Below are 27,593 nucleotides of genomic sequence, written 5' to 3' on the forward strand. Positions count from 1 at the left end.
AGCCTCTCTTTTAATGTTTTTCTCCCTCCAACAGGCAGCAACTGGTTCTCTCAGAGCTCTGTATTCCCATAGTACTTTGCTAACCCTGGACTCTCTACTCTAAGGTAGTTTGTCTTTCTTGATAGATAATTTTTTCCAGTTATTTTTTATTAGTGATTCAATATTAATTTACAAAATTACCTGTCAACAGGGGTGCAATTCCACACCATCCCACCACTAGAGTTCAGAATCCCTGATGCCCTTCATTGCAGTCCACTGCAGTTCTCCCAAGGTTGTAGAAATGAGTTAACCATCATCCCTATAGCTGTCTTTCTACATTTGTACATAGTTGCCACCTTTTTCTTCCAGGTCCAGTCCTCCCTTCCCCTCCAAGCCACACATAACCCTGTTCATCCAAATTCTCTCCTTTTCATCCTCTCTCTCTGGGACTTTATGGAGCTTGAGTTCAGAGCCCTCTTATCCTCTTCCTCCTATCACTTCTCCCCCTATTGGGAGTATGGATCAGAGTTGTTTTGGGGTTGCAGAAGGTAGGAATTCTGGCTTCTGTAACTGCTTCTCTGCTGGACTTGGGTGTTGGCAGGTCAGTCTATACCCCTAGTCTGTCTCTTATCTTTCCCTAGTGGGGTAGATCTCTGGAGAGGCAAAGTTGGACATATTGGGGGCTTCCCTTTTCTTCTAAACTGGGAATTTCTCCAGAGATGTCATCCTAGTTCTTTCTAGTAATAAGCATACATAGGAATTTGGTATATGTTGGCTGGACAAGCCAATATCTTGTTTCTCTATAGTTAACCTTAAGTACAGGGTTTTCTCTTTTGTTTTTAATGTTCACAGTGCATTGCTAAATTTATAATGACAAAGAAATCATAGTTGCTTAAACGATTGATTGAAGTGATTGTATCTAACATTCTAGTAACTTGGTTTTGTGGACTGTTTTTTTATTAGTCATTTAAAAAAAAAACTGTCACCGGGTTGTTATAGAGACAAGTGATCATTTAAATCATAGTGCTTTCAGCCTGTCCATAGTTTTGGTCTACAATTTAATGATGAGAAAAATACACCTAGCAAGTAAATATATAACTAAACATTTTGGTGCTTAACCTGAATGCAGAGGCTAAAATGGAAATTGTAAATTTTGAGGTGAATTAAAATGAAGCTTGTCCCTTCATTTTTCTAGTAGAAACTAATGTTTTAATTCTATAAAGTAATAATAAGGCCTTCTGTTTTTCAGGTATAGCATCATCTCATATGGTATAGGTAATAGATTGAGTATTTGGGGATTTTTTTGTTTATTTATTTTATTATTATTTTATTTTACTTATTTATTAATTATTTTTTTGTAACTAAGGCTCACTCAGCTTGGTGCCTGTATAAGACTCTTCTATTCTTGTCTGCTTTTTTTTTTTTTTTCAATTGAGGGTGAGACAGGGAGAGAAACTGATAGAGAAGGGGTGACAGACCTTCAGCACTCCTGAAGCTTCCCCCCTGCAGCAGGGGACAGGGAGACTTGAACCCTATTCTTCACACCTGGTAACATGTACACTTTACCAGGTACACCACCACCCTGCACTAAGTGAGTGTATATATTAAAATAATGCTTACTTTGAGTAAGAGCATAGTTGACACTTGAATAGCATAGAAGCTAGTGGATCTGACCCTCATGCTGTTGAAAACTTGCAAATAACTTACATTTGACACTCAGTATGTACAAATTCTATACCTTAGGCTCCAATTAGCCAAGATTCATAGTTTATTAAATGCTTGAATGTGGAACCCATAGACAGAAAAAGAAAATTACATAAGTAATAAGTAAGTGGATTACATAAGTAAGTGGATTCTTATTATTCAAACTCATGTATTTCAAGTTTCGGACACCCTTATTTTTCCCAAATGTCCCATATTTGTATTTTGTCATCTATATAGCTTTGGCTTATTTAAGACATTAAAGGTATGTGCCTATACTCAAGCTAGCAAGGGTGTATGAAGACTATTTAGTGAGAAAGAATTCACATGAGAGAAAGAAGTGAAAGAAATTTACTCAACTTCCCAGGGCAGAAATGTGTCTGGAGCCTGATCTTAGTGAGATCAGTCAAAGTTGTCAGGTAAGACCAGCTTTCCCACCTGTGCACTTTTCATGGGTTCTTGTTCTCCATCTTTGGTGTTTCTATTCACTTGTCCTCATTACTTTCTCTCCATCAGTCTGTTTCCCTTATTTTTCCAAGGTTTCTGTACCCTCATGACATTAGCACCAACTCGACTTTTATTTGGCTATTTTTTTTATTGTTTATTTATAAAAAGGAGACACTGACAAAAAAACATAAGATAAGAGGGGTACAACTCCACACAATTCCTACCACAAGAACTCCATATCCCATCCCCTCCCCTGGTAGCTTTTCTCTTCTTTATCCCTCTGGGAGTATAGATCCAGGGTCATTATGGGGTGCAGAAGGTTTCCACCTGGCTTCTGTAATTGCTTCCCCCACTGAAAATGGGTGTTGACAGGTCAATCCATACTCCTAGCCTGTCTCTCTCTTTCCCTAGTGGGACAGGACTCTGCGGAAGTGGGGCTCCAGGACACATTGGTGGGCTCGTCTGTCCAGAGAAGTCAGGTTGGCATCATGTTAGCATCTGGTGGCTGAAAAAAGAGTTAACATATAAAGTCAAACAAATTGTTGACTAATCATGAACCTAAAGGCTGGAATAGTTCATATGAAGAGTGTCCCTGTTTTTTAGATAGCTAGTAGTCCTATTTTAGTTATATTCCAAAAAGCCCATGACTATACTAGTTTGTTTGTTTGTTTTTTCCTGAACCTGACAACTGATATGCAGGTAGATCTAAGTTATTGTCTGGGGAGATGATGTCATGGCTGGAAAAAGGACCAGAAAGCTGTATCAGGGGAGAGAGTAGCTCCCAAATATGGGAAAGGTGTATAAATATTGTTGACTGGAAAGCCCATTGATTTGATGTGACCTGGAGCCCATATTCAGCTTAGGAGCCTATATGACCTCTGCATCCCTGTAGATCTGAGCTCACATTCTGTGGTCATGAGTAGGAACGTTCCAAGCTGCCCCAATTTCAGGACCCATCTTTCTAAGTTTGTGCTTCTGTGCTAACTGGCTGCATCACTGTTAACAACTCTGCCAGGTTTCTGACTCATTGGTTGCCTCTCTCTCAGGTGCCTTTCCTTTGTTCAGGTAATTAATTCATGCACAGGTGCTATACAAAGGGCAAGCCTCACCTAAATGGACCATATTGCCATGCTGTCCAGAAAGAGACCAAGATCTGTCCAATCTGACAGTCTATCTGTCTGTTTCACTATAAGCTCAAATTATATTTGAAATTGTGCTACTCTGTAAACACATCTGGGGGCTGAGTGCATATAGCATTATCAATGAACTTTGTGACTTTTGCTCCTTCAGGAAGACAGGGTAGACAGGGTCTCTTAAGGCTCCAAGTGGACCTTTTAGTATCAAGATGAATTAGAAAATTAAACAATTACACTTGTTGATGAAGGATATTACCATGAAACCTCTTTCTTCCTTTCCTTCTTCCCTCCCTTTCTTTCATTCTTTCTCTTTCTTCCTTTCTTTCCTTCTTTCTTTCTTTTTTACAAATCCACTGAATTGGGTGGAATTTTTTTTTTTTTTTGCCTCCATGGTTATTGCTGGAACTCAGTGCCTGCACCACAAATTCATTGCTTTTGGAGGCCATTTCCCCCCTTTTGTTGCCCTTGTTTAACGTTGTTGTGGTTATTATTGTTGTTATTGATGTTGTTTTTGTTGCATAGGACAAAGAGAAATGGAGAGGGGAGGGGAAGACACAGGGGGAGAGAAAGATAGACTCCTGCAGACCTGCTTCACCTCTTGTGAAGTGACCCCGCCCCCTTGCAGGTGGGGAGCCAGGGACTGAAACCAGGTTCCTTATGCAGATCCTTGAGTTTGGCACCATGTGTGCTTAACTTTTTGTGCTACCGCTGGACCAAAATCTTCTTTTACAAGATAATTGTTGTCACATGAGTATAATTTTCCCATGGTAGGTGTCCCCACACTTCCTACCACCAGCTGAAATCTTCCTCAGTCATCTAGCACTATGTCTCCAATGTCCTCTCAGCTTCTGTCTCTTAGAGTCCTTGACTCTGCTATAATAGAACACAGCTGGAATCCCCTTTTACCTGGAGATGCACTGAAGCTTCTCCCCAGTGCCATTGTACTGTTGTGTGTTATTCTGGGGCTTGCATTTAGGTCATATATGTGATAAAGCCGGTAGGTACTCTTCCAGGTGAACTCCCTCTCACAGGCCCCTGGAGTGGTCTTTTAAAAACATAAATCAACCCTTCATTCTCTTCCAGATTGAAATCCTGTAGTACCTTTTCACCTAATTTAGGATAAATTTAGCCCAGAATCTTGGCCTATAGCATCTAAGCCCCATGCTTCTCACTTCCTGTGAGATGGCTCACTCATGCGTCTTTGTTTCTGAGCATAGTATGGTTGTTCCTTTTCTGCTCTCCTTACCTACCTGCCCCCCTTCCTGAGATGCATCTGCTATTGTTGCTGCTGCTGTTGTAATTTTCATTTCTTCAGAAGGCCTTTCTCTTCCTCCATTCAAGATAGTCAGAAGAAGAACCTTATATTTCTGTTACTTGTCATAGAGTTGTAATTTCTAAATAAATTACTAAACCATGGGCATTGGGGGGATTTATAAACATGTATAAATATATTCACTGAAATCCTCATAGGAGTCAGGGAAAGAGCAAGTTCTTGAGGAATAATGAAATTTTCCTATATAATGAATGCTGTTGATTGAACCAATGTGCAAATGATCTAGAATATGAGGTGGAATTTTCTTGGGCTTGCTGTGGTTGTTAAGCATTAGTATTTAAATATTCCATTTTGAGTATTCTCATTAAAGGTAACAGCTGAAAATTGCAGCAAAGATTGCCCCCATTTTTAAGTGGTGATCCCCTCTTTAGAGCTGCTGATTTGTTTAGTTAATTCTAATTTATTTAATATACTTCTACTTTTTGTTAGGTCTCTTGCCACAGTTGTTGGGAGTTGCCCCAGAGAAGGCCATAAAACTTACAGTAAGTCTTTTTTACTTAATGGTTGTTACTAAGGGAGTTTGCACATACTTAGGAATCTAGCAGCACAACTGGACAGTAGCACAACTGGTAGAATGCACATGTTATTGTGTGCAGGGACCAGGTTTCAAGCCCTGGAGTCCCCATCTTGGGGCAGGGGGTTGGAGGGGATGGGAGGGAGTTTCAGCAGTAGTAGAGCAGTGCTGTGGTAATTAGATGAACAAAATTCTTAGCCCTCACCATTGTTCCTGCTGTTGATGCAGCAGCTTAACTTCCTTCAATGCCTGCCCTATTAGATACGTACTGTGTCAGTTACTTTCATCTCAAAATCTAGCCCACAGTTTACAGATGAGGTGAGTGAGGCCTATAGCTTTTCAGTATTTGATTCACCAGCCAGTTCATACATGGGAAAGGTAGAATTCAAAATCAAAGTTTTTCAGACTGTAAAGTGTATGCATGTTCAGTTACATAATCCTTTTAAGAATTATTTTTAGGATATACTCTTAAGTATTTGTCCAAAACACATTTTGGAATATCTGAATCCTAATGAAATTCATCCTTCATCAGATTGTTTCTCTAATATCTAACTCCCATCTCTGGGTAGGTACTCAGCAAGTGTTAATGAAATGGATAAAATTTACATTTAAATCAGGATGCCCCTGAAACTTCAAAGTTAAGCTCTGGTCTTAGCTTGAACTGTGTAACCTTTGTGCCTGCAAGTCTTCTTTTATATGACCTTGAGAAAATCAGTCTTCTCTGATTTACATTTTATAAAAACATGATTGATACATGAAATAGCTTAAAGCAATATGCATCATTTTGTTAATATTATACGTAATTAATTAGCACTATTGATGTTCTTTGAGAATCCTTGTGAGATTTTTTAGATACTGAATTTCTCAAGGAAAATTTGTATCTGTGATGAGTGCTGTTTTTAGATCTTGTTAAAAGACTTGAAGTGATTATTAATCAAACCTTTTAAAACAATTTTTAAGTTCTAAAACACATATTTTGAATTTTGTCTCCATTGTCAAGATGTCTCTCAAGCTATTGTTGTAATTGAGGCACATGTTTGAGTTTTTGGCTTAAGAACTATCTTTTGGGGAGTTGGGCAGTAGCGTAGCGGTATAAGCGCAGGTGGCACAAAGAGCAAGGACCTGCTTAAGGACCCATGTTTGAGCCCTGGCTCCCCACCTGCAGGGGAGTCGCTTCACAAGCGGTGAAGCTGGTTTGCAGGTGTCTATTTTTCTCTCCCCCTCTCTATCTTCCCCTTTCTCTATCCATTTCTCTCTGTCCTATCCAACAAGGACATCAATAACAACAACAATAATAACTACAACAATAAAACAAGGGCAACAAAAGGGAATAAATAAATAAATATTTCTTTTTAAATCTTTAAAAATAAAAAAGCTATCTTTTATATTTTTCTTCCAGAAATAGCAGGAGTATGTATGCATACATATATCTATAGTATCATTAAAAATGTGTATATGCTACTAAGAACACTTCTCAAACTTAAAATGTGTTAACTTATACAGTTTATACCTGACAAAAACCATTTATAGATATAGATGTTTATATGTGTGTAATGGCTATTTTTCATCACTTACAATAAATATTTTTCTTCAAGGTGAATGATTTTGTGAGGGATAAGTTCATGCACAAAGATGGTTCAGTTCCACTTGCAGCAGAAATTCTTGCTGGGGGCTGTGTAAGTATCTTTGGTAGATTTCTATACTGAAAAGACTTGTTTCGTATATGTGTATCACAACTGTGATATTAAGTTTGGACTAAGACTTCTGTTTAACTACAGATCCTGTACAAGGGCAGAGCCTGCTAGGCCACCTCGGCTTTTCCTAAACAGGCGAACCATTCCTGAGGTGGAAGGGTAAATGTTTCTGATCTTATTGCCTGTTAAGTCATGCCTATTAAATTTGTCATTGCTTGTGGTTAGTTCTGCAATGGAAGTCATTTGTGGCAAAAGTGTTTGGTCTTTGAAAAGTCTTTGCTAACCTTAAGTTAATTTCTATCCATTCTTTTCTCTTGGCACCCTCTACTGGGTCTGAAACTAAAATTTGTATTTTGAAGTCAGCAGCCATAGCTCTCTGCTTTGCTTTACCTTACAATTGCTACCAACTCTTCAAGCTTCCCAGTGCTTCTGGGAGAAGAATGCTGAAAAATAACTGGCTGAGTGTGCTCTGCATTGTCAAAAGTGCTTGGAATGATTATTTATGTAAATGGGCAGCCTGCATCTTGTTCTTAAACTCACCAAAACATTGTGTCTTGTTTTACCTCATGTGCGAGTTCATCTGAGTGTAATACATTGAGTCAATTAGACTCTTATACAAATACTGATGTTACTTAATGATAATGTTGATTAAAAAAGTGAACTTTGATCCATAGAGCAGTTCAGTGTTGCTGTATTTCCCATCTAAACCTATGTGTCCTTCTAAGAAAAATGAACTCATTTTTCTCCTCTTTTGCTTTTTCAAAAAGGCCTGTTTTATTTGAGAAATACTATTCATAAAATAGTTTTTTCTTAAGTCATTGAGTTTAGAAATTGGGTAATCACCTGAGGAAATTAAGCAGTTGTTTGGAAAGGACTTATTCTCCTGCATAGAACTAGTCAGAAGTAGGCAGATCTAGCTTCTGATAATAAATAAGAGATGGACAGAATTTAGCTGCTACCTTACTAGCTCTGTATTTGATCATTGACCTGTCAGAAATGGCTGCCAGGTGTCAGGGCCTGCTTGGTAGGTTGTCCTTTTCATGTAACTTTAGGAATATTCATGATGGAAAGTGGGAGCCTTTAATAGCTTAACAAAAAGGAAAGGCATTATTTACAAATCAATCAGAATTATTAATTTGACTACTATTGTTATGATAATCAAAAAAAGAATATCAGGAGTCACATGAATGCTTCTTCCAGTATTCTTCATTTAAAACAACTGTAGTTTCATTTGAAGTTAGATGTTCTCATTCTAAATATATATACCCTAAATGTATATATATATAGAATATATATAAATAAATATATATAGAATATAAATATATCTTTATATTTATATATATATTCTAAATATATATAGACAGTAGTAGGAAACCTGAGATAGCAGGTCCTGAGATAGCAGTGTGCTTCAGTCGGTCATGAGAGTTTATACTTTTTAAGTGAGATTTTTAACACTGCTTAAAAGGCATGATTCTATATCTTCATATATTTGTAAAAGTAGTCATGTTATACAGTTGAAGATGTTGGTGATAGTATTGAGATTTATTTTCTTTTTTAATGAAAGCGTTTTGTCTGCACATGGGTCTGAGTGCCAAGGAGATGGGTTGTAGCATGTACTGTCTTCCGTAGGTGGTCTTGTTTTCTCCTATGTGTTCATCCATTTCAGATACAAAGTACAGACTGGCATCAGAAGTGATGCCTAGTTATTGTAGCTTTAAAAAAAAAAAAAAAAAAAAAACCCTGATCTAAACACAGGCTTAAAACTGGAGCCACTTGGGCTTTACAACTACTTAAAATATCTGTGAAATGAAGTTTGCCATCCTTCATCTCAAATGTAGGTAGACAGTGGTCCTCAGTGTTTTAAGTCTCCTGCACACACAACCCTGCTTCCCCCCCCCCCACTTCCATACACACACAGCTTTCAGTCATTGCTTTAAGAAGAGTTTAAATTTTTTAGATAAGCAGCCCTGCAGGTAGCAAACAATCCAGGACCCTTTCAGTCTTTGAAAGAGGCGTGAATGATTCCATTTTCCATGTACTTTTAAGCAGATGCAGCATGTCTCTTTGCAGACTTTGGCAAAGTTTCCCCCATCATTGGAAATTCATCGTGAGTTCCTCTGCCCTGTCTGTCCAGTTGGAAATATAAAAGATTTTTACAGGTCGTGTTCCGTGAGCATCCTCAGTCTTAGTTCAACCTTGCATTGCCAGGCATTAACTTTTAAGTTCTCAGCGTCGTTCACTTTGTTCATTATTACTGAGAATTAATATACAAGTGCCTTCTGTACTGTAAACAAAACTGTTCTTTTCTTTCAAGAAGGCTTTTCTGATTGTTTCTTTTGGGGGGGGCAATAAAGCAAATATGCAGGGAAGTCTTTGTCTCATATCACTTATTTAACTGATAGACTGTTTTATTACATACTTTTTAGGAAAATATTGAAAGTGATAGTCATTCTGAGGGACAAATCATTGGCAGAGAAAAGAGTAAATTTAATCCCATTCTTTCATTATATATATATATATTTTTTCTTTTTAATATAAGACCTGTAGGGGAAGAGATTTTCAAAAGTCCTGGTGTATCGTTGTATGTGCAATAGAGTGAATCTGATTTAATTTTTAAACTCACCTTTTCCCCACTGAGATTAGTTTTTAATTTAGAGCACTGTCTCAGTGTTATTTCCATTTTGGGGGAGGGGGTATTTTGATGATTTAGCATTTGACAGTAGTGATATATGCAGCACAATCCTAGACTAAACTAGATACTTATAATGGGGCTTACCAATTCTGAGTCGGAAAAATACTTTGTGGTTTATTTTCTCCATTAAGTCTGTTTTGTAACTTCTGAGTTAGGTTAATAGTTGTAGAAAGTTTTGACACATTTGGACCTTTTCATATCCTTGTACAAAATGTGTATACCTTCTGTTTCTTTCTGTCTTGCTCTTTCTTGTGGTTAGAAGCTCAGTCATAGGCAGTAGCTCAGCTGGCTAAGAACACATGGCACAAAGTGCAAGGACCAGCACAAGTATCCCAGTTTGAGCCCCTGGCTCCCTACCTGCAGGGGGGTCGCTTTATGGGTGGTGAAGCACATCTGTGGGTGTCTGTGTGTCTTCCCCTCCTCTCTTGATTTCTCTCTGTCCTATCCAAAAAAAGAAGCAGCAGCTCGGTCCTTGTTAGGGATATGGTTGGGGATCATTGCAGTAACAGCAGAGGCTCCCTATAAGTTAGGTCTTTTAGGATGGTATATTTCCAATTAGAATCCTAGTGACTTTAAAAGGGACTTTATCTCTGTGCCACTGTTATTGTTGTGTTGATGTTACATTAAGAAAAGATAGCATGTGTAATGCCATATGATGATCTGTTGAAGTACTTAATTAAAAAATGTGCATTGACTATATGCATCTGATGGACTAGACGGTGGAAATTCTGATTGAGTTTCTTTTCTTTTTTGTTTGTTAATCTTAAGAGAATTGCCAGAAAAGGAAATGTTAGTGGTGTATGACTGATTATGAGCAAGACATAAATATAATTATTTAGCATTAAAAATAAGTACATCAAAATGAAAAATTACCAGAAAAAAGCTAAAATATAACCTCTGCTCATAAAGCTCACATTTAGGAAAAAATTGTGTGTGTGTGTGTGTGTGTGTGTGTGTGTGTGTGTGTGTGTGTGTGTAAAAAGTAGTATTCTATAATAATTTTTGAAAGACAAGTAAATGTGCTTTTAAACAATTATTCTTTGATAATGGGTCTACAACAGTTTTCTGCAGAGATAGACACAAACACAGAGATACATATTCAGTGTCTGTGTGTAAATATTTAATGCTTATGGGAATTTATACTCATTTTAAATAGGAAAAATAATTGATATGCTGACATCGCAGGTTCTAAAAGAGATTAGTGAGGATATTACCATTGGGAAAATTATGGGATAAAGAGTAACTTTAACTACTTTACCCTGCAAGTATAACCCCTATATTCCTTTTTTTTTTTTTTTTCTTTTTCATTCCATAGTACTGCTCAGCTCTGAACTCTAGCATATAGTAGTGTGTGGGGATTGGACCTAGGACCTTAGAGCCTCAGGCATTAGAGTCTCTTTGCATAACCATTATGTTATCTCTGCTGTCCAACTTCCATTATTTATTTTGAAAGACAGAAAGTAACACCCATCCATGTACCTTCATTCAAGACCTCATACTTCACAAAGGTATATGCAGGTGCTCCTGATCCTGTCTTTGTTTTCCCTGCTTCATATCACAAGATAGAAACCTGTTCTGAGGGCAGGGGTAGATAGCATAATAGTTATGCAAAGAGACTCTCATGCCTGAGGCTATAAAGTCCCAGGTTCAATCCTCTGCACTACCATAAGCCAGAGCTAAGCAGTGCTCTGGTAAAAAAAAAAAGAAAAGAAACCTGTTCTGAAACTGGTGTGGGTCTTAATATTTTTGTTACACCTGAGTTTCTCCCTTGGTGATACCAATGTTTGCTTCTGGATGCTTCATTCTAACCAATTCTATAAGAAGAATTCAGTTGATTCTCAAAATGATACCAGTGCTTTCTCATTGGAGCAATTCATTTGGTTGGCTTGTCAGAGAGTTATAAATTGGAGTAATATTTTCAAATATTGTGACATGGCATCTAGTTTGTTTGTTATAGATGTGTGGACTTGTAAATAAGTATTATCTACTACTATAGAGGTAAATGTAGTTAATAAAGTACATGGATATAATAAAATATATTAAACAGTGTATTTAATTAACCAAGTTTCTGGTAACTTGAAGTTCTTCCCTAGGCTATAGTTACTTCTTCAGTTTTATAATTTAAACTCATGTTGAGTGCTAAGTAATCTTGAAATTGTAACCAACCCTATTGCCAACACACATATTCCATATCTACCATATTGTCCTCCATACTCCTTCCTTCCTAATTGGAATGATGGTGGTGTTTCTCTGTCTTTGAGGAGAGACATTCCCATTTTCTATTACTATACAATAAGACATTCCAAAACTTTGTTGTTTCAAACAGCAGTGTATTAGTATTCACTCTTGTGGTTCTGTGGGTTCATTGTGCTCAACTGATCACTTCTCCTTTTGGATCTCTGCATGGCTATAGGAGAGAGCATCTGGGAGTGGAGTCATTTAAAGGTTAGTTTGAAATAGGTGTTCAGAATTCCTCACTTTTGTGTTTACTGTTGACTGGGAATATCCAAGGCTATTATTCAGAGCATCTTGCCATGACCTCTGTGTAGCGTTGACCTTTCAAATCTTCACAGCTTGATTCTAAGAGAGTTTCCTCAAAGCACACATTAGATGGTGGGACTTGCACATAGCTTACTGCACTGAGGGCTCTAAAGCATATATTCTAAAAGTCCTGAAGGGAAGCTCAAGGTTTCTTACGATCTATCTAGCCTTGAATTTCATAGCTAGTCAGTCCTCACTTATTGACCTACTTAAATATACAGAACTTGAGTCATAGAAAATGTCAACACTGGGCAGAGGTAGGTAGCATAACGGTTATGAAAAGAGACTCTGATGCCTGAGGTTCCAAAGTCCCATGTTCAGTCCCTCACACCACCATAAGCCAGAGCTAAACAGTGCTCTGGTAAAAATAATAATAATAATTAAAAGAAAAAAAGAAAAGAAAACAGCAGGATAGCATCTAATCTCACATCACCTCACACAGTGTCACTTCTGCAGTTGGTCAGTATATATGCACACTAAATGACCATTTCTCACCTAGATATTTGTACTTTATTGTGTACTCCATAGTGCAGTATATTTCTTCTTTTTTTATTACAATACAATATAGAATGTGCTGCTAGATAACCCTTTGAAATTTAATTTTAAAATGTTACAAATGATGCAAAGGCAACATTAAACAATCTAAAGATGGTTGACAAGCCCACTGCCAACATAGTATATTATGCCTGAAATATTGATAAGGGAAAGGGCAGCTCCTCTTTCACTGACAAGTTCATCTATCAAGAACGGAACCTAATGACTAAGAGCTCCTGGTAGTTCTGCTATAATCTGTTGGTCAGACAAATCAAATAGGCCATCATAGGAACAGGAGGAGAAAAATCAGTCTCCACTTCATGGTGAGAATATTAGCAAGGAATCTTTAAACTACTAGTGAAATGTTCCATAAGCAGTGTTATAGGATAGAAAATCCTCTCTGTCTTCTACCTAATGAAAGTTTCATTAAGTCTTTCATCCTGTCTTTCCTGAGTATCTGTTGCTGAGTCTGGACTCTTATATTTTTCTTCAGATTGCTCTTGGTTGCAGGAAGCAGACACTCAGTGAAGTTGCAACAATTAAAGAAAGGTATACTGCCAGGTGTACATGAAATCAAGTCAGAAGCTCTAGAAACTGACAACTTTTCCAGTTTCTGCTCTTGGATTTCTCACTTTTTCTCACAGTAACTTTATTTCCTTGCCCATTTTTTAAGTTAATTTTTTAAAGAGTAGCTTAGGTTCAGAACATAGTTGAGAATAAAGATATATCCTGTATCCCATACTAGTATGAAAACTCTTCCCATTACTACCATTTGCAGAGTGATGAGCATATCACAACCAGTGAACCTGCATACATTTGCTGAAACTGGTGAACACACAGCAGCACATCATAATCGCTCAAAGTTCATGGTTTGCTGTAGGGTGTTGCATATTCTGTGAATTTGGAAAAAATGATTAATGATATGCATCTGTCATGATAATGTCCTCCAGAGTATTATAACTGCCCTAAAAACCCATCTATTTATCTCTCTATTTTACCTGTCTTTTGAAACCTCTGTTTTTTTGGTTTTGTTTTTTTTTGCAGTCTCCATCATTGTACCTTTTACAGAATGTACTGTAGTTGGAACCATATAATATGGAGACTTTCTGAGTTGTCTTCTTTCATTTAATAATATCCACTTGACGTTACTTCATATCCCTTCATGGCTTTTTTATTTTTTAGTTTTGATGATGCTTCCAGGGCCATCTGGTTATTGAACTTGTAGTCTGTTATTTTGGTCTACCTGTCTCAGCTTCTAGTGGAAGTGGGGAGAACACTTCTCAAGGATTTTCCCCCAGGGTCTGCTACTATGGTAACTAAGATTCATTATGACCCCACACCAGTTATTCACATCAGGTTGTGAGAGGAAGAGAATGACATCTGCCAGTGACTCCTGTATAGCATATAGCCTATACTTCTATCCCCCTAGTTCAGTGTTGTAAGTATAGAATTCTAAGGTTAGAGTTGTTGGAGTATAGCCAAACATGCTGCCAAGGAAATTTCCACACTTCAGAAATCTCATTCCTGTGTCTGGTAAGGCAGCATAGTGGTTAGTTTTCCCAGCTTGTAGGCATGAATTCCTGAGTTCAATCCCAGCATCAGATACGCCTCAGCAATGCTCTTGTTCTGTGTATTTTTCTTCCTCTATCTCTTTCACTAAGAAATGAATAAATGATTCCTTTAAAAATATTTCATCCCAACTATAGCTGACTTCAGCTCACTGGGGCCTCTTTCCTTCCATATATTTCTTTTTTCTTTGTGCCCGGATTGTAAGTCTTTGTCCCTTTACTGTGGAAACTCTGTTCCTATTGGCTTTAGAATGGTCTGTGCCAGCATGATGCCGACCACACTTCCCTGGACTGACGACCTCACCAATGTGTCCTTGAGCTCCGTACCCCAGAGACCCATCCTACTAGGGAAAGAGAGAGGCAGGCTGGGAGTATGGATCGACCAGTCAATGCCCATATTCAGCGGGGAAGCAATTACAGAAGCCAGACCTTCCCCCTTCTGCATCCCACAATGACCTTGGGTCCATACTCACAGAGGGATAAAGAATAGGAAAGCGTCCTGGAGCTCTGCTTCTCCAGAGACTCACCTCAGAGAGGCAGACCTCCCACCTTCTGCAACCCACAACGACCCTGGGACCATGCTCCCAGAGGGATAGAGAATGGGAAAGCTATTGGGGAGGGGATGGGATATGGAGATTGGGTGGTGGGAATTGTCTGGAGTTGTATCCCCCCCCACCTCATATGTACATGTATCTGCAGAAAGGGATTCTCAGTATTTTCCTTCTCAAATTTGCTGTGAACCTAAAATTACTGAAAAATGCCAAAATAAAAATGAAAAAGGCCTCTGATGGTTAGAACATACACACACACACACACACACACACACACACACACACACACACACACACACACACACACACACACAACCATGGAACTACCTATAGATACCTGTGGTCACCACTTGCCCAGAAATTTGGGGATATGTTGGGATTAACATACTGGGCAAAATAAGAAATCTGCTATCTTCCTGTTCTCTAAAAACCCCGCTTTCCAAACTTCTTGGATTCGGGGGGAAAAAATAAGAGATATTTGATGATACTGGGATTTCCTAGAACATCCAACCTGAGTAAGGGCTGCCTTTCGTGGCTTACCGATGTCACCTAGTTAGGGGAAGTTCTGACTCATGATAGACATTCAGCCAGCCAGACGTCTCTTCTATTTTCCTGCCTTTCAAGTACATGTCTCAGAGTTGTTTGGACTCAACTTAGTCCGGTGTTAGACTGTCCTGTTTTTCTAATAAATAGGCAAGAGGTTTGTTATGATACGAAATATAAAGAAAGATTGGGTCACAGCTTTCATATATTTAAGGTATGTTAGACATTGAAGGTCTGTAAATCATTAAATGATTTTGGTAGTGGTAGTCAAAATAGACATGTATAACAGGCAAAGCCTAAATGTGAACACATTTGACAAGTCTCTAGCTTAATTGCTTTTTAATGTCAGTCAAACAGATTCTACTTTGGTCTCTTGGCCAGACTTCTGTAGGCCTATTAAAACTCTATGAAGTTGAAAAAAATGAAACTAAATATTTGTAAAATGCAGAAATATTATAACCTTTTTCTGCTGGTCATATTTGAAGAGCTAAGTGTAGAAAATGTCTATTTTCTTTTTATCTGTTTCAAAACAATTGCATGGAAGGCCAGTGAAATCCCTTACTTGGTTAGTGCACTGTTTTGCCATGTGTACAGCTGAAGTTTGAGCCCAAATCCCACTGCATAGAAGGACACTTCTGTGCTTTAGGTCTTCTCTCTATACCTCTATACCTCTTTATCTCTATCTTTAAAAAAAACAACAACACATAGACATTACTCCTTTTTGCAAGTTTTTAATAATCTTGTTACAGATATTCTATTTAAGAGTTTAATTTATACACTTTTTTTTTTTTGACCAGAGCTGCTCAGCTCTGTCTTATGGTGATGCAGGGATTGAACTTGTGCTTCTGGAGCCTCAGGCATGAGAGTCTGTTTGCATAACCATTATGCTATCTACCCTCCGCCCATACACCATTTCAAAGGATGGATTCCTGTATTGTTGCATGCTTGTAAGTGTGCATGTAGTCAACCTAACTAGGTGTGTAGTTTGCTTGTGCTGCTAAATTAAAGCTCACAGACACACAAGGCGCCTGTAACAACGCACTTTGGGGAGTTCAAAGTCCAAAGTCAAGATTTCTGAAGATCTGAGTTTTGCTTGTTTATTTGTTTGTTTTGTTTTGTTTTTTCTCTTGTTTTGTTTTTTCTCTTTGTTTTTGCCTGTTTTGTTTGCAAATAGCTATCTTCTTGCTATGTCCTCAGATAATTGTACTTCAATCTGTGCTGTGTGTTTCCTATCTTTGATATGTAATTCATTGGTATTAAGTGACAGCAACTCCTATGTCCTCATTCCCCTTAACTCCTCTTTATATGTCCTGCTGTCTGTAACAATCACTTTCTAATGAATAGGATAAATTTTTGATATATGAATTTTGCAGGAACACAGTACTGGGAGTTAAGGTAAAGCTTATCTTTTCTTTTTTTTTTTAATGTTTTATTTTATCAGGGGTAATGCTTTACAGTATAGTCTAAGCCTAGCCTTCCATCTCTTCTTGACAGTTGTCTAGGAGACACATCAGCACCCCAGTATCTTTTCATTCTGTCCCTTTCCCTCCTTCTACAGAGTCCTTTGCTTTGCTGCAATACACCACACCCTGTCCAAACTTTTAAAAAGCTCATATCCCTGTCCTTATTCTTTTTTTTCCCTTTTGTTGCCCTTGTTGTCTTTTTTATTGTTCTTGTCATTATTATTGTTGTTATTGATGTCATCGTTATTGGAGGACAGAAAGAAATGGAGAGAGGAGGGGCAGAGAAAGATAGACACCTGCAGACATGCTTCACCGCCTGTGAAGCAACTCCCCTGCAGTTGGGGAGCCGGGGACTCGAACCGGGATCCTTACACTGGTCCTTGCGCTTTGAGGCACGTGCGCTTAACCCGCTGTGCTACTTCCCGACTCCCCCCCCCCCCCCCCGTCCTTATTCTTAAGTTTTAGCTATAAGTGATAGGTGTTTTTGTTTTCCCTGAGTAAATCTCCAAGAGAAGGACTGTTGGGTCATAAGGTAAGTCCTTTTCTAGTGTTCTGGTGAATCTCCAGGCTGTTTTCCATAAAGGCTGGACCAGTTTACATTCTCACCAACATTATAGAAGGAACCCTCCCCCCCCCCCCAGCCTCTCCAACATTGATGTTTCTGTCTTTCATAATGTATGACATTGTCACAGGTATAAAGTGATATCTTATTGTTGTTTTTGTTTGTATTTTTCTGGATCATCAGTTACTCAGGGAAAAGAAAACCACTATCCGAAAAGACCTATACATGCCTACATTCATAGCAGCATAGTTGGTAATAGCCCAAATTTGGAAGCAACCCAGATACCAATTGACAAATGAATGTCTAAGAAAGTTTTGGTATATATCCCAATAGAATACTATGCAGCTGCTAAAAGTGATGGGGTCATCTCCTTTGCCATATCTTGGTAATGCTTGAAGGTATCTTGTTAAGTGAGACAAGCCAGAAAGAGAAAGCTGTTCTTTTCAACTCCCAGTTATGATTCTGCTTCTTGTTTGCAGCCATGTGATAATTCCTCTTCTGAGGGTAATAGCTCTAACATTTTGCCTTCAGAGAGGATGGAGCAAGTAGCCTCTTGGCCTAATGTCCCCTCATATTAGCTGCATAGCCCCACTGTGTTGTTGAATGTATGATTTTAGTCTCTGGGAACAGTAGTTGATTGTTATAACAATGTGCTGCTGTTTGTTCAATATTTACTTTGTAGCTATGATTGTTTATGTGTGTGATAAAACACAACACATAAATCATATGTATCTAATAGTGAGTTAGTAAGAAAAATGTGTTGACACTTTGAGTTCTTAAGAAGTCTTTTGTCTTCCAATTTATGCAAATATTAAACACTATCATTACTTGAGTATTCATTTTATATGTAATATAAGTCATTAGACATTTACTAGTGTAGGCCATTTTTGTAATTACAATTTTATTGTTATCCATATAATCAAAATTGTGTATTTGGGTTTCAGTTTTTAAAAGCTTATATCCCATAACTTCATTTCATATTAATCTATCTTTAACACATGTAAGCACATATTTTAGAATGTCAGTGTGCAATTAGATATTCTTAGCACATGTCATTTATGAAAAGCACTTTTAATCTAAGTACATTCAATTGAGCATAATTAAAATATCAAGATACATATTCTTCATATACATTTTGCCATTTAATTTTTTAAGTAGCTATAAGTATCTACCATGTGAATTCAAATTAAAGAGAGGTGATTAAATTACATTTAGTGCTTTTGGTAAAAAATTAACAGAATTACACTTTGTTAAAAAAATACAGTGCTATTATTTATGAACATGAGATTGGTGATAGAATTAATTTTCTTAATGCAAGACTGTTTATATCTTCTGAATAGTGTCAGTACTGATGCTTGGAATGTCAGGAATGGTGGAGTCATAAGAATAATCTTTTCATTTTGTAAGTTCTCTTTTTAAATTTTTTTTAATATTTATTTTTTTCCCTTTTGCTGCCCTTGTTGTGGTTATTGATGTCGTTGTTGGATAGGACAGAGAGAAATGGAGAGAGGAGAGGAAGACAGAGAGGGGGAGAGAAAGATAGACACCTGCAGACCTGCTTCCACCTGTGAAGCGACTCCCCTGCAGGTGGGGAACCGGGGGCTTGAACCAGGATCCTTATGCCTGTCCTTGCGCTTTGCGCCACATGCGCTTAACCCACTGCGCTACTGCAGGACTCCCTTAAATTTTTTTAATTATCTTTACTTGGTTTTATTTGCAAGAGACAGCCAGAAATCAAGAAGGAGGGGGAGATAGAGTAGTAGAGAAAAAGAGAGACACCTGCAGCACTTCTTCATCACTCTTGAAGCTTTCCCCCTGCAGGTGGGGACTGGGGGCTATAACTTGGGTCCTTGCACATGTGTGCCACCACCTGACCCCTGTAAATTCTTTTGACTTGATTTCGTATATCTGGAAAAAAGAGAAAGGTTGATAGACCTGCTTCAGTACTCATGAAGCATCCCCCTGCAGATGGAGAGCATAGGGATTCAAACCCAGGTCTTTGTGCATGGTAATGAGTGCACTCAACCAGGTGCACCACTGCCTAGCCCCCTCTAGGAAATGATTTTTATGGCACATATAATTTTAAAATCACTTCTTGGGAGTCGGGCTGTAGCGCAGCGGGTTAAGCGCAGGTGGCACAAAGCACAAGGACCGGCATAAGGATCCCGGTTCGAACCCCGGCTCCCCACCTGCAGGGGAGTCGCTTCACAGGCGGTGAAGCAGGTCTGCAGGTGTCTATCTTTCTCTCCTCCTCTCTGTCTTCCCCTCCTCTCTCCATTTCTCTCTGTCCTATCCAACAATGACAACAACATTAATAACTACAACAAGAAAACAACAAGGGCAACAAAAGGGAATAAATAAATAAAATAAATATTTTTTTAAAATTTTTAAAAAATCACTTCTTTTTGATTATTGAACCTCAAGTATATTAAGATTATTTTTATGAAGATCATTTTTCTTGGGATACTTAAAGGAATTGAATTGTGCATTAGAATTCTATGCTAGGTTGCTTTTCTAAATATTTGATTTATTGAAATTCTGGCTTTGAAAAATAGATACACCATTTCCTACAATAAATTTACTCATGCAGAAACAAAAGTGTTAACAATGAAGGCAGTCATTATTTAACTTGGCAAGAAGTTTCTGCAGATCTGGTTTTCTTTCATAGCCTGTCTTGCTTGCAAATACTTTTCTTCCTGTGTCCTCAGATAACTGTTCATCAGTCTGCAAATTGTAATCTCTAATGTGCTATCCAGTCACACTAGGTGGCAATAATATGTCAAAGGCAAGAAGTTCAAATATGCAGATGTATTTTATAATGGCAATTAACAAGAACTGTAAAGCCACATGCTGGATCCTTTTCAAGTTAATCAATCTCAGACAGAAAAAGGCATTAGAACAAGTAGGGGGAAAGCCATAAACTATTCCATCACTGATGAGACTTTCCCTGGTGCTATGCATTGTGCCCGGGGCTCAAATCGAGTGGTAAAATACGCACTTTACCAGTGAGCTCGCTCCTGACCTCAGAGCATGGACATTCTCACAGTTGGTAAATCAGCATAATATTTCTTAGCTTGGGTTAGGAATTGGGCCTGGGTAGAATGAAATTTTGTCTCTGCCTTGATGCTTCCAGATAAGGGAGTTGATCAGAGTGGCTTATAATGATTGACAGAAGGATATTTGCTCCACTATCACTGTGATACTGAATAGCAACTCTTCAGGGTTTCCAAAGAGCCTACATAATAGGATTTTTAAAAAATTTTATTTAACTAGTCTTTAAACTTTGTTTTGTAAAGGTCTTTATTAAATCTTAATTAGATAAATACAGAGAGAGAGAGAGAGATGAGAGCACTACTCAGCTCTGGCCTGCAGTGGTGCTAGCCATTGAACCTGGTACCCTGGTACCACAGAACCTTAAGCATAAATAAGTCTTTTGGGTAACCATTATGCTGTCACCTCAGCCCTTCATTAAAAACATTGTGTGTTGTTACTATATACTGACATAAGTTTCACCACATTACTTTTTTACTCATAATATTCTTATCTAAAGTAGACCTTGGTGTTTTTTTTCTTTTTTTGGGGGGGGGGAGGATTGCTTTGTATTTTGAAGTAATGTATGGAGAAAAAAAATGACACCTTTAAGCATTTGAGTATTATTATATTAATTTATAGGAAAATTGAAATTCTTAGATTTGGGTTCTAAATAGGTTTACAAATAAGTTGGCATCTTACAACATTGGCTATCATAGTTTGAGAACAATATTTGTTTTTCTAGTATTCAGATACATTATGTCCCTTAGTTCTATGCATGTTTTACAAATTCCTTGTGAGACCCTCCTGCACTGGAGGAAGTATAAATTGGTCCAGCCCCTGTGTAGAGCAGTTTTTAGAACTCTCAGAATGCTAGAATGAACCTACCTTGTAACCCAGCAATTCATCTCCTAGGAATATAGCCCAAGGAAACAAACACACCCATCCAAAGGAACCTATGGAGACTGTGTTCATAGCAGCACAATTTGTAATACCCCAAACTTGAAAGCAGCCTAGGTGTCCAACAACAGATGAGTGACTACCAAAGTTGTGGTATGTGTGTATATATTACAGGTGTATAAACACACTACACAGCTGTTAAAAATGAAGTCACCTTCTACCCTCATTCTTGAAGGAATCATATTAAGTGAAATAAGCCAGAAAGAGAAGATACTCTTTATATTTGAATATGGAGTGGTCTCAGTCATGGGCAAAACTTGAGAAATAAGAACAAAAAGCAGAAATAGAAAGAACTTGGACTGGGTTTGGTGTATTGCACCAAAGCAAAGGACTCTGGGCAATGAGGAGGAGAGTAGGTGATGGTTAGGGCAGAGCTTTGACTTCCTGTGTGATGATGGAAAAGGACGTAGGCTGGGGGTGAAAGTGTTTTCCAGAGACCTGCCCCCCAATAAAAGAGAGGAAAAAATCTTGTCAATACCTCTGGTAAAAACAAAACATGGCAGTGTGCATACATTATGACTTACTCATTGTACCAACTTTATGTTTTTGTTCTTAAATATTCTTTAATGTAAAATTCCCTTTTCTGAAAAAAAAATGTGGCAGTTTTAACACATTGACATTTATATTCAGTGAGTACAGTGGGAAAGAAGATGTTCTTATTTAGGACCTGGTAGAAGGCTGCTAACAATCCACCATAGCTCATCTCTCATCTGCAGTTCTTTGCTCACAGTGGGTGATTAATAGAGAATTTGCTGTGGAGCTCTTGGCTGAAGCTCTGGGTTCCCTGGGGTGCACGCATGTAAGTGATCCCAAGTAGTGTTCAAACATACTGCAGATCATCGCTGTGTCTTCCAGTCTGTTTGAGTTGAGGGGTAGAATGAATCCATGAGCGATTATTTAGAATCATCTTTAGATGTCATTCAATACTTGATCTTCTTGTCTGTGTCACAGATCAAGCTAACTTCACCATACAAAACTTCTGGAGAGCCTTCATCTATTGATTGAGGTAGTCATTGCCATTGATTTGGCTTCTACTTCAGAACTTAGCTTCTATCTCCATATGCCAAATCCTAATCCATTTTTTATTCTACTTTCCTATATCTTTGAAGCATAAGTAGCAAGGACAACTACATATCATTTTCTGCTCAGAAACAAAGTTATGCTGCAACACTGTGTGTGTCATTAAAGCAAATCCACAGGCTTCACACTCTACTTTTCACTACTCAGAACTTGTACTGTTTTGCTTAAGTATTAACATAATTATCCCATCTCTGTTTTATCTCTTCCGACTCCCTAGATCTTTTTCCTTTAATTACCCTAAATAAATGTTCTTTCTGTCTTTTTATTTCCCCATAAATGACTTAATCATTCTTCCCCCTTCCCTTGAAAATGTACATTACACAGCTCTAATTCCTTGGCATCTGTTTTTTCAATCACAGATCACCCTTTGTGCCTGACCTGAACACATTGCTGTTGCTCTTCTTGTTTCAGGAAGCCTTTTTGCTCGTGACTTCTGTCCCAAGTTGACTACACACTGTGAAGGAGTAGAGGTTTTCTCATCACTTTTGAGTTGGTATATTCCCTTCCTTTCACTCCATGTAAGCCCCTGCCTCCACATAGATGAGATAACACCCTCATTAGTGTTAAGTCCTTAACTTTTAATTTGTCACCTGTACATCTCATATTTCTCTCCCTTTTTTTAATTGAAATTTTAGTGATTTTGCCATTATTTTGTAGTAACTTGAAGCCTTCTCCCCCCCCTCTAAGGATTGAATTGTCAGGAAAGTCATGACATATTTTTTTCTAAGTTTTTCTATGCAAAAAGGTGTCATGACTTTTGTGACGACTCAATATATAAAAGGTCATCACATTCACCAAAGATCTAGTCCCATTCCTGCTGTCAGATTGAATACTCCTTCCTTGCTATTTTCTCCTTCCAGATGTCCCTTTTTGTCCCTTTGCTCCAGTTACATCTGCAAAAGTTTGGATTTTTTCTTTTACCCTACTTAACTCTTTTTGTGCCATATTCATCAGCCAATCTTAATCTTACCCTACCTGACCTCATTACTGATGTAATTGTTCTAATCTGGTCTTTTCTCTCACCTATTTTGCTAAAACTTTAATTGTTATCCTGGCCTCAGGGGTCTCCCTCCCTAATAAACTCTCTCCCCTCAGCTAGCCAGTCTTTTTTTTTTTTTTTTTTTGAGGCATAGATACTAATCTGGGCACTCAAACTCTGTTTACCAGCTATGGTATAATCTTTCCATACCATCAAATACAACAAGTTAATTCTTCTTCCCCTACATCAACCCCCAACTCCAGTATCACTTTATTGAACTCAGTAGAATATCTTTTTCCTCTCACTCTGTCAAAGCAGAATCCACAGACTCCATGAATAAACAACAAAAAATGTATTCTCCCACATTACTGGAGGTTGAAAATTACAGATGAAGGTGTGACAGTTAGTCTCTTCTGAGACTTATATACTGAGTGGTGGCTGCCATCTTCTTTCTCATTGTGCCCTCAAATAAGATATTCTTTTTTTTTTTTTAAGAATTTATTTATTTATTCATGAGAAAGATAGGAGGAGAGAGAAAGAACCAGACATCACTCTGGTACATGTACTGCTGGGGATTGAACTCAGGACCTCATGCTTGAGAGCCCAATGCTTTATCCACTGCACCACCTCCTGGACCACCAAATAGGCTATTCTTTTTACACATAGCTGCTTCTCATTTTCTTCTTATAAGGACATTGAATTAGGACATTGAACTTCTGCTATTTGACATGATTTCACATTCATTACCTCTTTAAAGACTCTCCCTCCAAATATAGTCATAATAAAATGTACTAGAGGTTGAAAATTCAACATAAAAATTTTGATGGAACCCAGCTCATCCTGTAACTATTGCTTTAATATTTCTATGCCTCAGTTCCCTCTCGTGTAAAATCTGGAAATTGTTCTTTTTTGAGTGGACTAAAGATATATAATATATGCACAGTATATGCCACTATATCCCATAATGGATACTTATTGAATATTTATTACCTCTGTTCCTATTTTGAGCTCCTTAAGAAGATGAATGTTTTGTCATTCATCTCATGTCCTTGCAGTTCTTAGGACAAACTTTGAACATGATTGCTTATAAATATTTGGTGATAAATAAGTAAATGCTTGATTAAGTAGAAGTGAGTATGAAATAGGCATGTGTATTTCTCTATAGATGGTTCTAGATACTGGGTATTTGGTACTGAGATTGCAGTACCAAAGATTATACCAGGAAACCTGCAGAGCAGTCAATGTAGGTACACACAGAGTCTGTTATAGAATGGGAAAGCTCCTTCTGTCCTACATATGCATACTTTAGAAAGTCACAGCGAAATGATTTGTGACAAAATTGTATGTGTACATAAATACATACACACACACACACACATACACACACACACACCCCGCAGTATCATCATACAGCCAGAGCTCTCAAATGATGAGGGACACAAAGAAATTGTATACAATAGGTGTTCCTGTCTGATAGCGGAGGACTCACTCTCTTTGATCTCTGCAGAGGAGGGACATGAGTAAGGTACTATGAATGGATAATAGAACAAGAGTCAGAATAAAGAGAAAAAAAAAAAAAGAACAAGAGTCAGAAGAGCTGCAGGCTGTGTGCTGCTTAGTGATCCAGTCATGGTGATGCCCAGACACACCATGCATCTGATGATAAACATCTTCTCCTGGTGCCATGGAGTCTCTCATTTCCTTCTAGCTTGACTCCAAAGGAGCAATTCATCTCAAGCACCTCTGTTATGTGCCATTCTGTATCTATAGGTTATTTCTTTTTAGCTCATCAATGGTAAGAAGTACATTATTTTCTATAGTATCATTACATTCCCTGTTCCTACTGCTTCTGTTTTCTGCAGCTCTTTAAAGAGGATTTGACTTTTGCATCATCCATGGTGATTAGAGTTTACTTTGCCATGCTTAAAGAATTGGAATCTGTTGATTGATTGGACTCAGAAGGTTGAATATAAGTTCTTACTTTATTGTATACAATATTTTCTTTTATGCCTACTAGTAAAGATGTAAGATAATGAAAAAGAAAATTTGTATCTAAGAACTGAATTAATACTAGTACCACTGCAGTTAAAAAAAAATCATGTGTAATATAGAAAAACTACTGTCTGAAAGAATGGAAAAGCTGGAATGAGAAACCTGTTTAGACACCACCACTAAGCACCTTCTCAGAACTGAAAAAAAGACCTAGAAATGATGTAGTAAAGTAATTCTCAGCTTAAGTGTACATTTTTAATCACACCAAATAGTGGTTTGTTTTTTTTTTTTTTTTTTTGGTTGTTGTTATTTTGTTGTTTTCTCCTACATTTTCTGGTACTTCCACAAATCTACTTCTCCATTCAAAGTCAGTCAGAATAATACAGTGAAATAGATATGATAGATAAAGAGTGAGCCACACAGCACCACTCCATGTGCCTGGTGCTCCCATGTTGTTCTAGGGACTCAAATCCAGGTAATTTTACATGGCAAACTGTGTGCTATTTTGAGTGACTTATCTCCTCACACCGCAGACATTTTTTAAGAGTAAATGCATACATTCTTTTTTCACTTCTCTGGAGTGAGATCTTGCAAGTCACTACTTATTTTAGAGCTTTCAGATATTTGTAAGATCTTGTCAAGGAGGAGAACCATGAGTTAAAGAGAGAGAAAGAGAGAAAAGTTTAGAGAAATGCTCTATCTTGAGCACTGCACTGCTTGTAGTACATTAACCACCTCTCTGATACACATCAGTTACACTGTTTGATAAATGGGATAATGTCTCTGTCTTCATGTGATGCTACTTGGCTGCTTCTTCACCTGCTGTTGACAGTGCTTAATGAGTGTGTGTGTTGTGTTCCTTGTTCCTGTTCTGAGTATGTTATTATGTCTGTTTTATTCACTTCTTTACTGAAGTAACTGGTTTATAAGACTGGGGGATTTCATTTCACAGTTCTTCCAAGTACCAGAGTACCAATATTCTTCCACAAAATTGTTCTGTTTTTCAAAAGATGAATCTATACCAACTACTTGCCAGTCTACTTGGGAGGGATCTTCTTACCAACATTTGAGCTAATTTCAACTCAGTGGCTCATTCTCAACAATTTGCCCCTCCAGTCCCCAATCCAACGATCTTTAAATTTACCTCGGTTTTACAACTTGAGAACTCTTGTTTAGAAGCATAAACATCATCCTTACTGTGACTGAGCACTCTTTCTTCATTCTGTCAACTCTATAAACAATTGCCTTGGTGTCATGTGGCATGTGGAAAGATACTCCTGGACTGTAGATAGGGAAGGCTGGTCTTCCCACTCACCTACAGGTCAGAACAGCATGGAATCAAAGCATGGCCATCCTGAATGCTGGAGCATATGTCATCATGTGAACAGAACATAGAAGCTTCTTCATGGTTCATCCTGAACTTTTTCCCACTTTAGAAGATCCTTTACTGCATTTTTCCTGGAGCAGCCTGGTTTTCTTGTTTGTTTGTTTTTGTTTTTGTTTTTGCCCCATATGTGTTTGACTTGTCTTCTTAGAATAAACAAAAAGGGGCCGGGGGGTGGTGCACCTGGTTGAGTGCACATGTTATAATACGCAAGGACCTGGGTTCAAGCCCCTGGTCCCCACCTGCAGGGGGAAAGCTTCACAAGTAGTGAAGCAGTGCTGCAGGTGTCTCTGTGTCTTCTTCTCTGTCTTCCCCTTCTTCTCGATTTCTGGCCGTCTCTATCAAATAAATAAATATTTTTTAAAAAAGAATAAACAAAAAGAGATGAAAGTGATGAGAGGAACATAGTAGAGATGAGGAAGGAGAGATAGTGAGACAGTGTAGACACAAAAGAACATTACATTTTGAATGTGCAAAACCAGAATATCTTGGTCAGTCTTGAAGAGCAAGTATACCTTGATTAAAGATTGAAGTTGATAAAATTAAAAAAAAAAAATTAGAGTTAATGAGTAAAATTTTCCTTTACTTTTTTTTGGCTAAAATTGCTATGTTTGTTAGATAAGCAATACAGAGCATTTAGTTTTATAGAAGTAGTATACCTGTGCAGAAATAAAATACAGCAAAAATTATGAACCATTTGTAGTACTACCACTTCAAAAATATTGTTTATTTTCTACACAATAGTGTGCAACAGCAGGAAAAAAGATATACAAGCATTTAAACACAAGTTGGTTTTTTCTTTGTTTTTTTAGATTTTTTTTTCCTGACAGTATACATTAAACATTATTTGTCCTGTCAGCATAGTATCTCATTACACCAACCTACTCAAGTAATTTAACTTATCCCTCAA

At 37.8% G+C, this 27,593-nt stretch overlaps 1 protein-coding gene across 3 annotated transcripts in view; it reads left to right on the top strand.

The window, feature by feature from the left end:
* The window catches only part of SLC25A13 (solute carrier family 25 member 13), a 221,104-nt gene that overhangs the window by 156,347 nt on the left and 37,164 nt on the right, over window positions 1-27,593 (top strand). For all 3 annotated transcript variants that reach the window (XM_007532058.3, XM_060196194.1, XM_060196193.1), the window contains 2 exons: window positions 5,026-5,078; window positions 6,706-6,786. In XM_007532058.3, coding sequence (XP_007532120.2) covers window positions 5,026-5,078; window positions 6,706-6,786 — 134 coding nt within the window. The remainder of the gene's footprint in view (window positions 1-5,025; window positions 5,079-6,705; window positions 6,787-27,593) is intronic.

This window comes from Erinaceus europaeus, chromosome 8 (assembly GCF_950295315.1).
Source record: "Erinaceus europaeus chromosome 8, mEriEur2.1, whole genome shotgun sequence".
NCBI classification, from domain to species: domain Eukaryota; kingdom Metazoa; phylum Chordata; class Mammalia; order Eulipotyphla; family Erinaceidae; genus Erinaceus; species Erinaceus europaeus.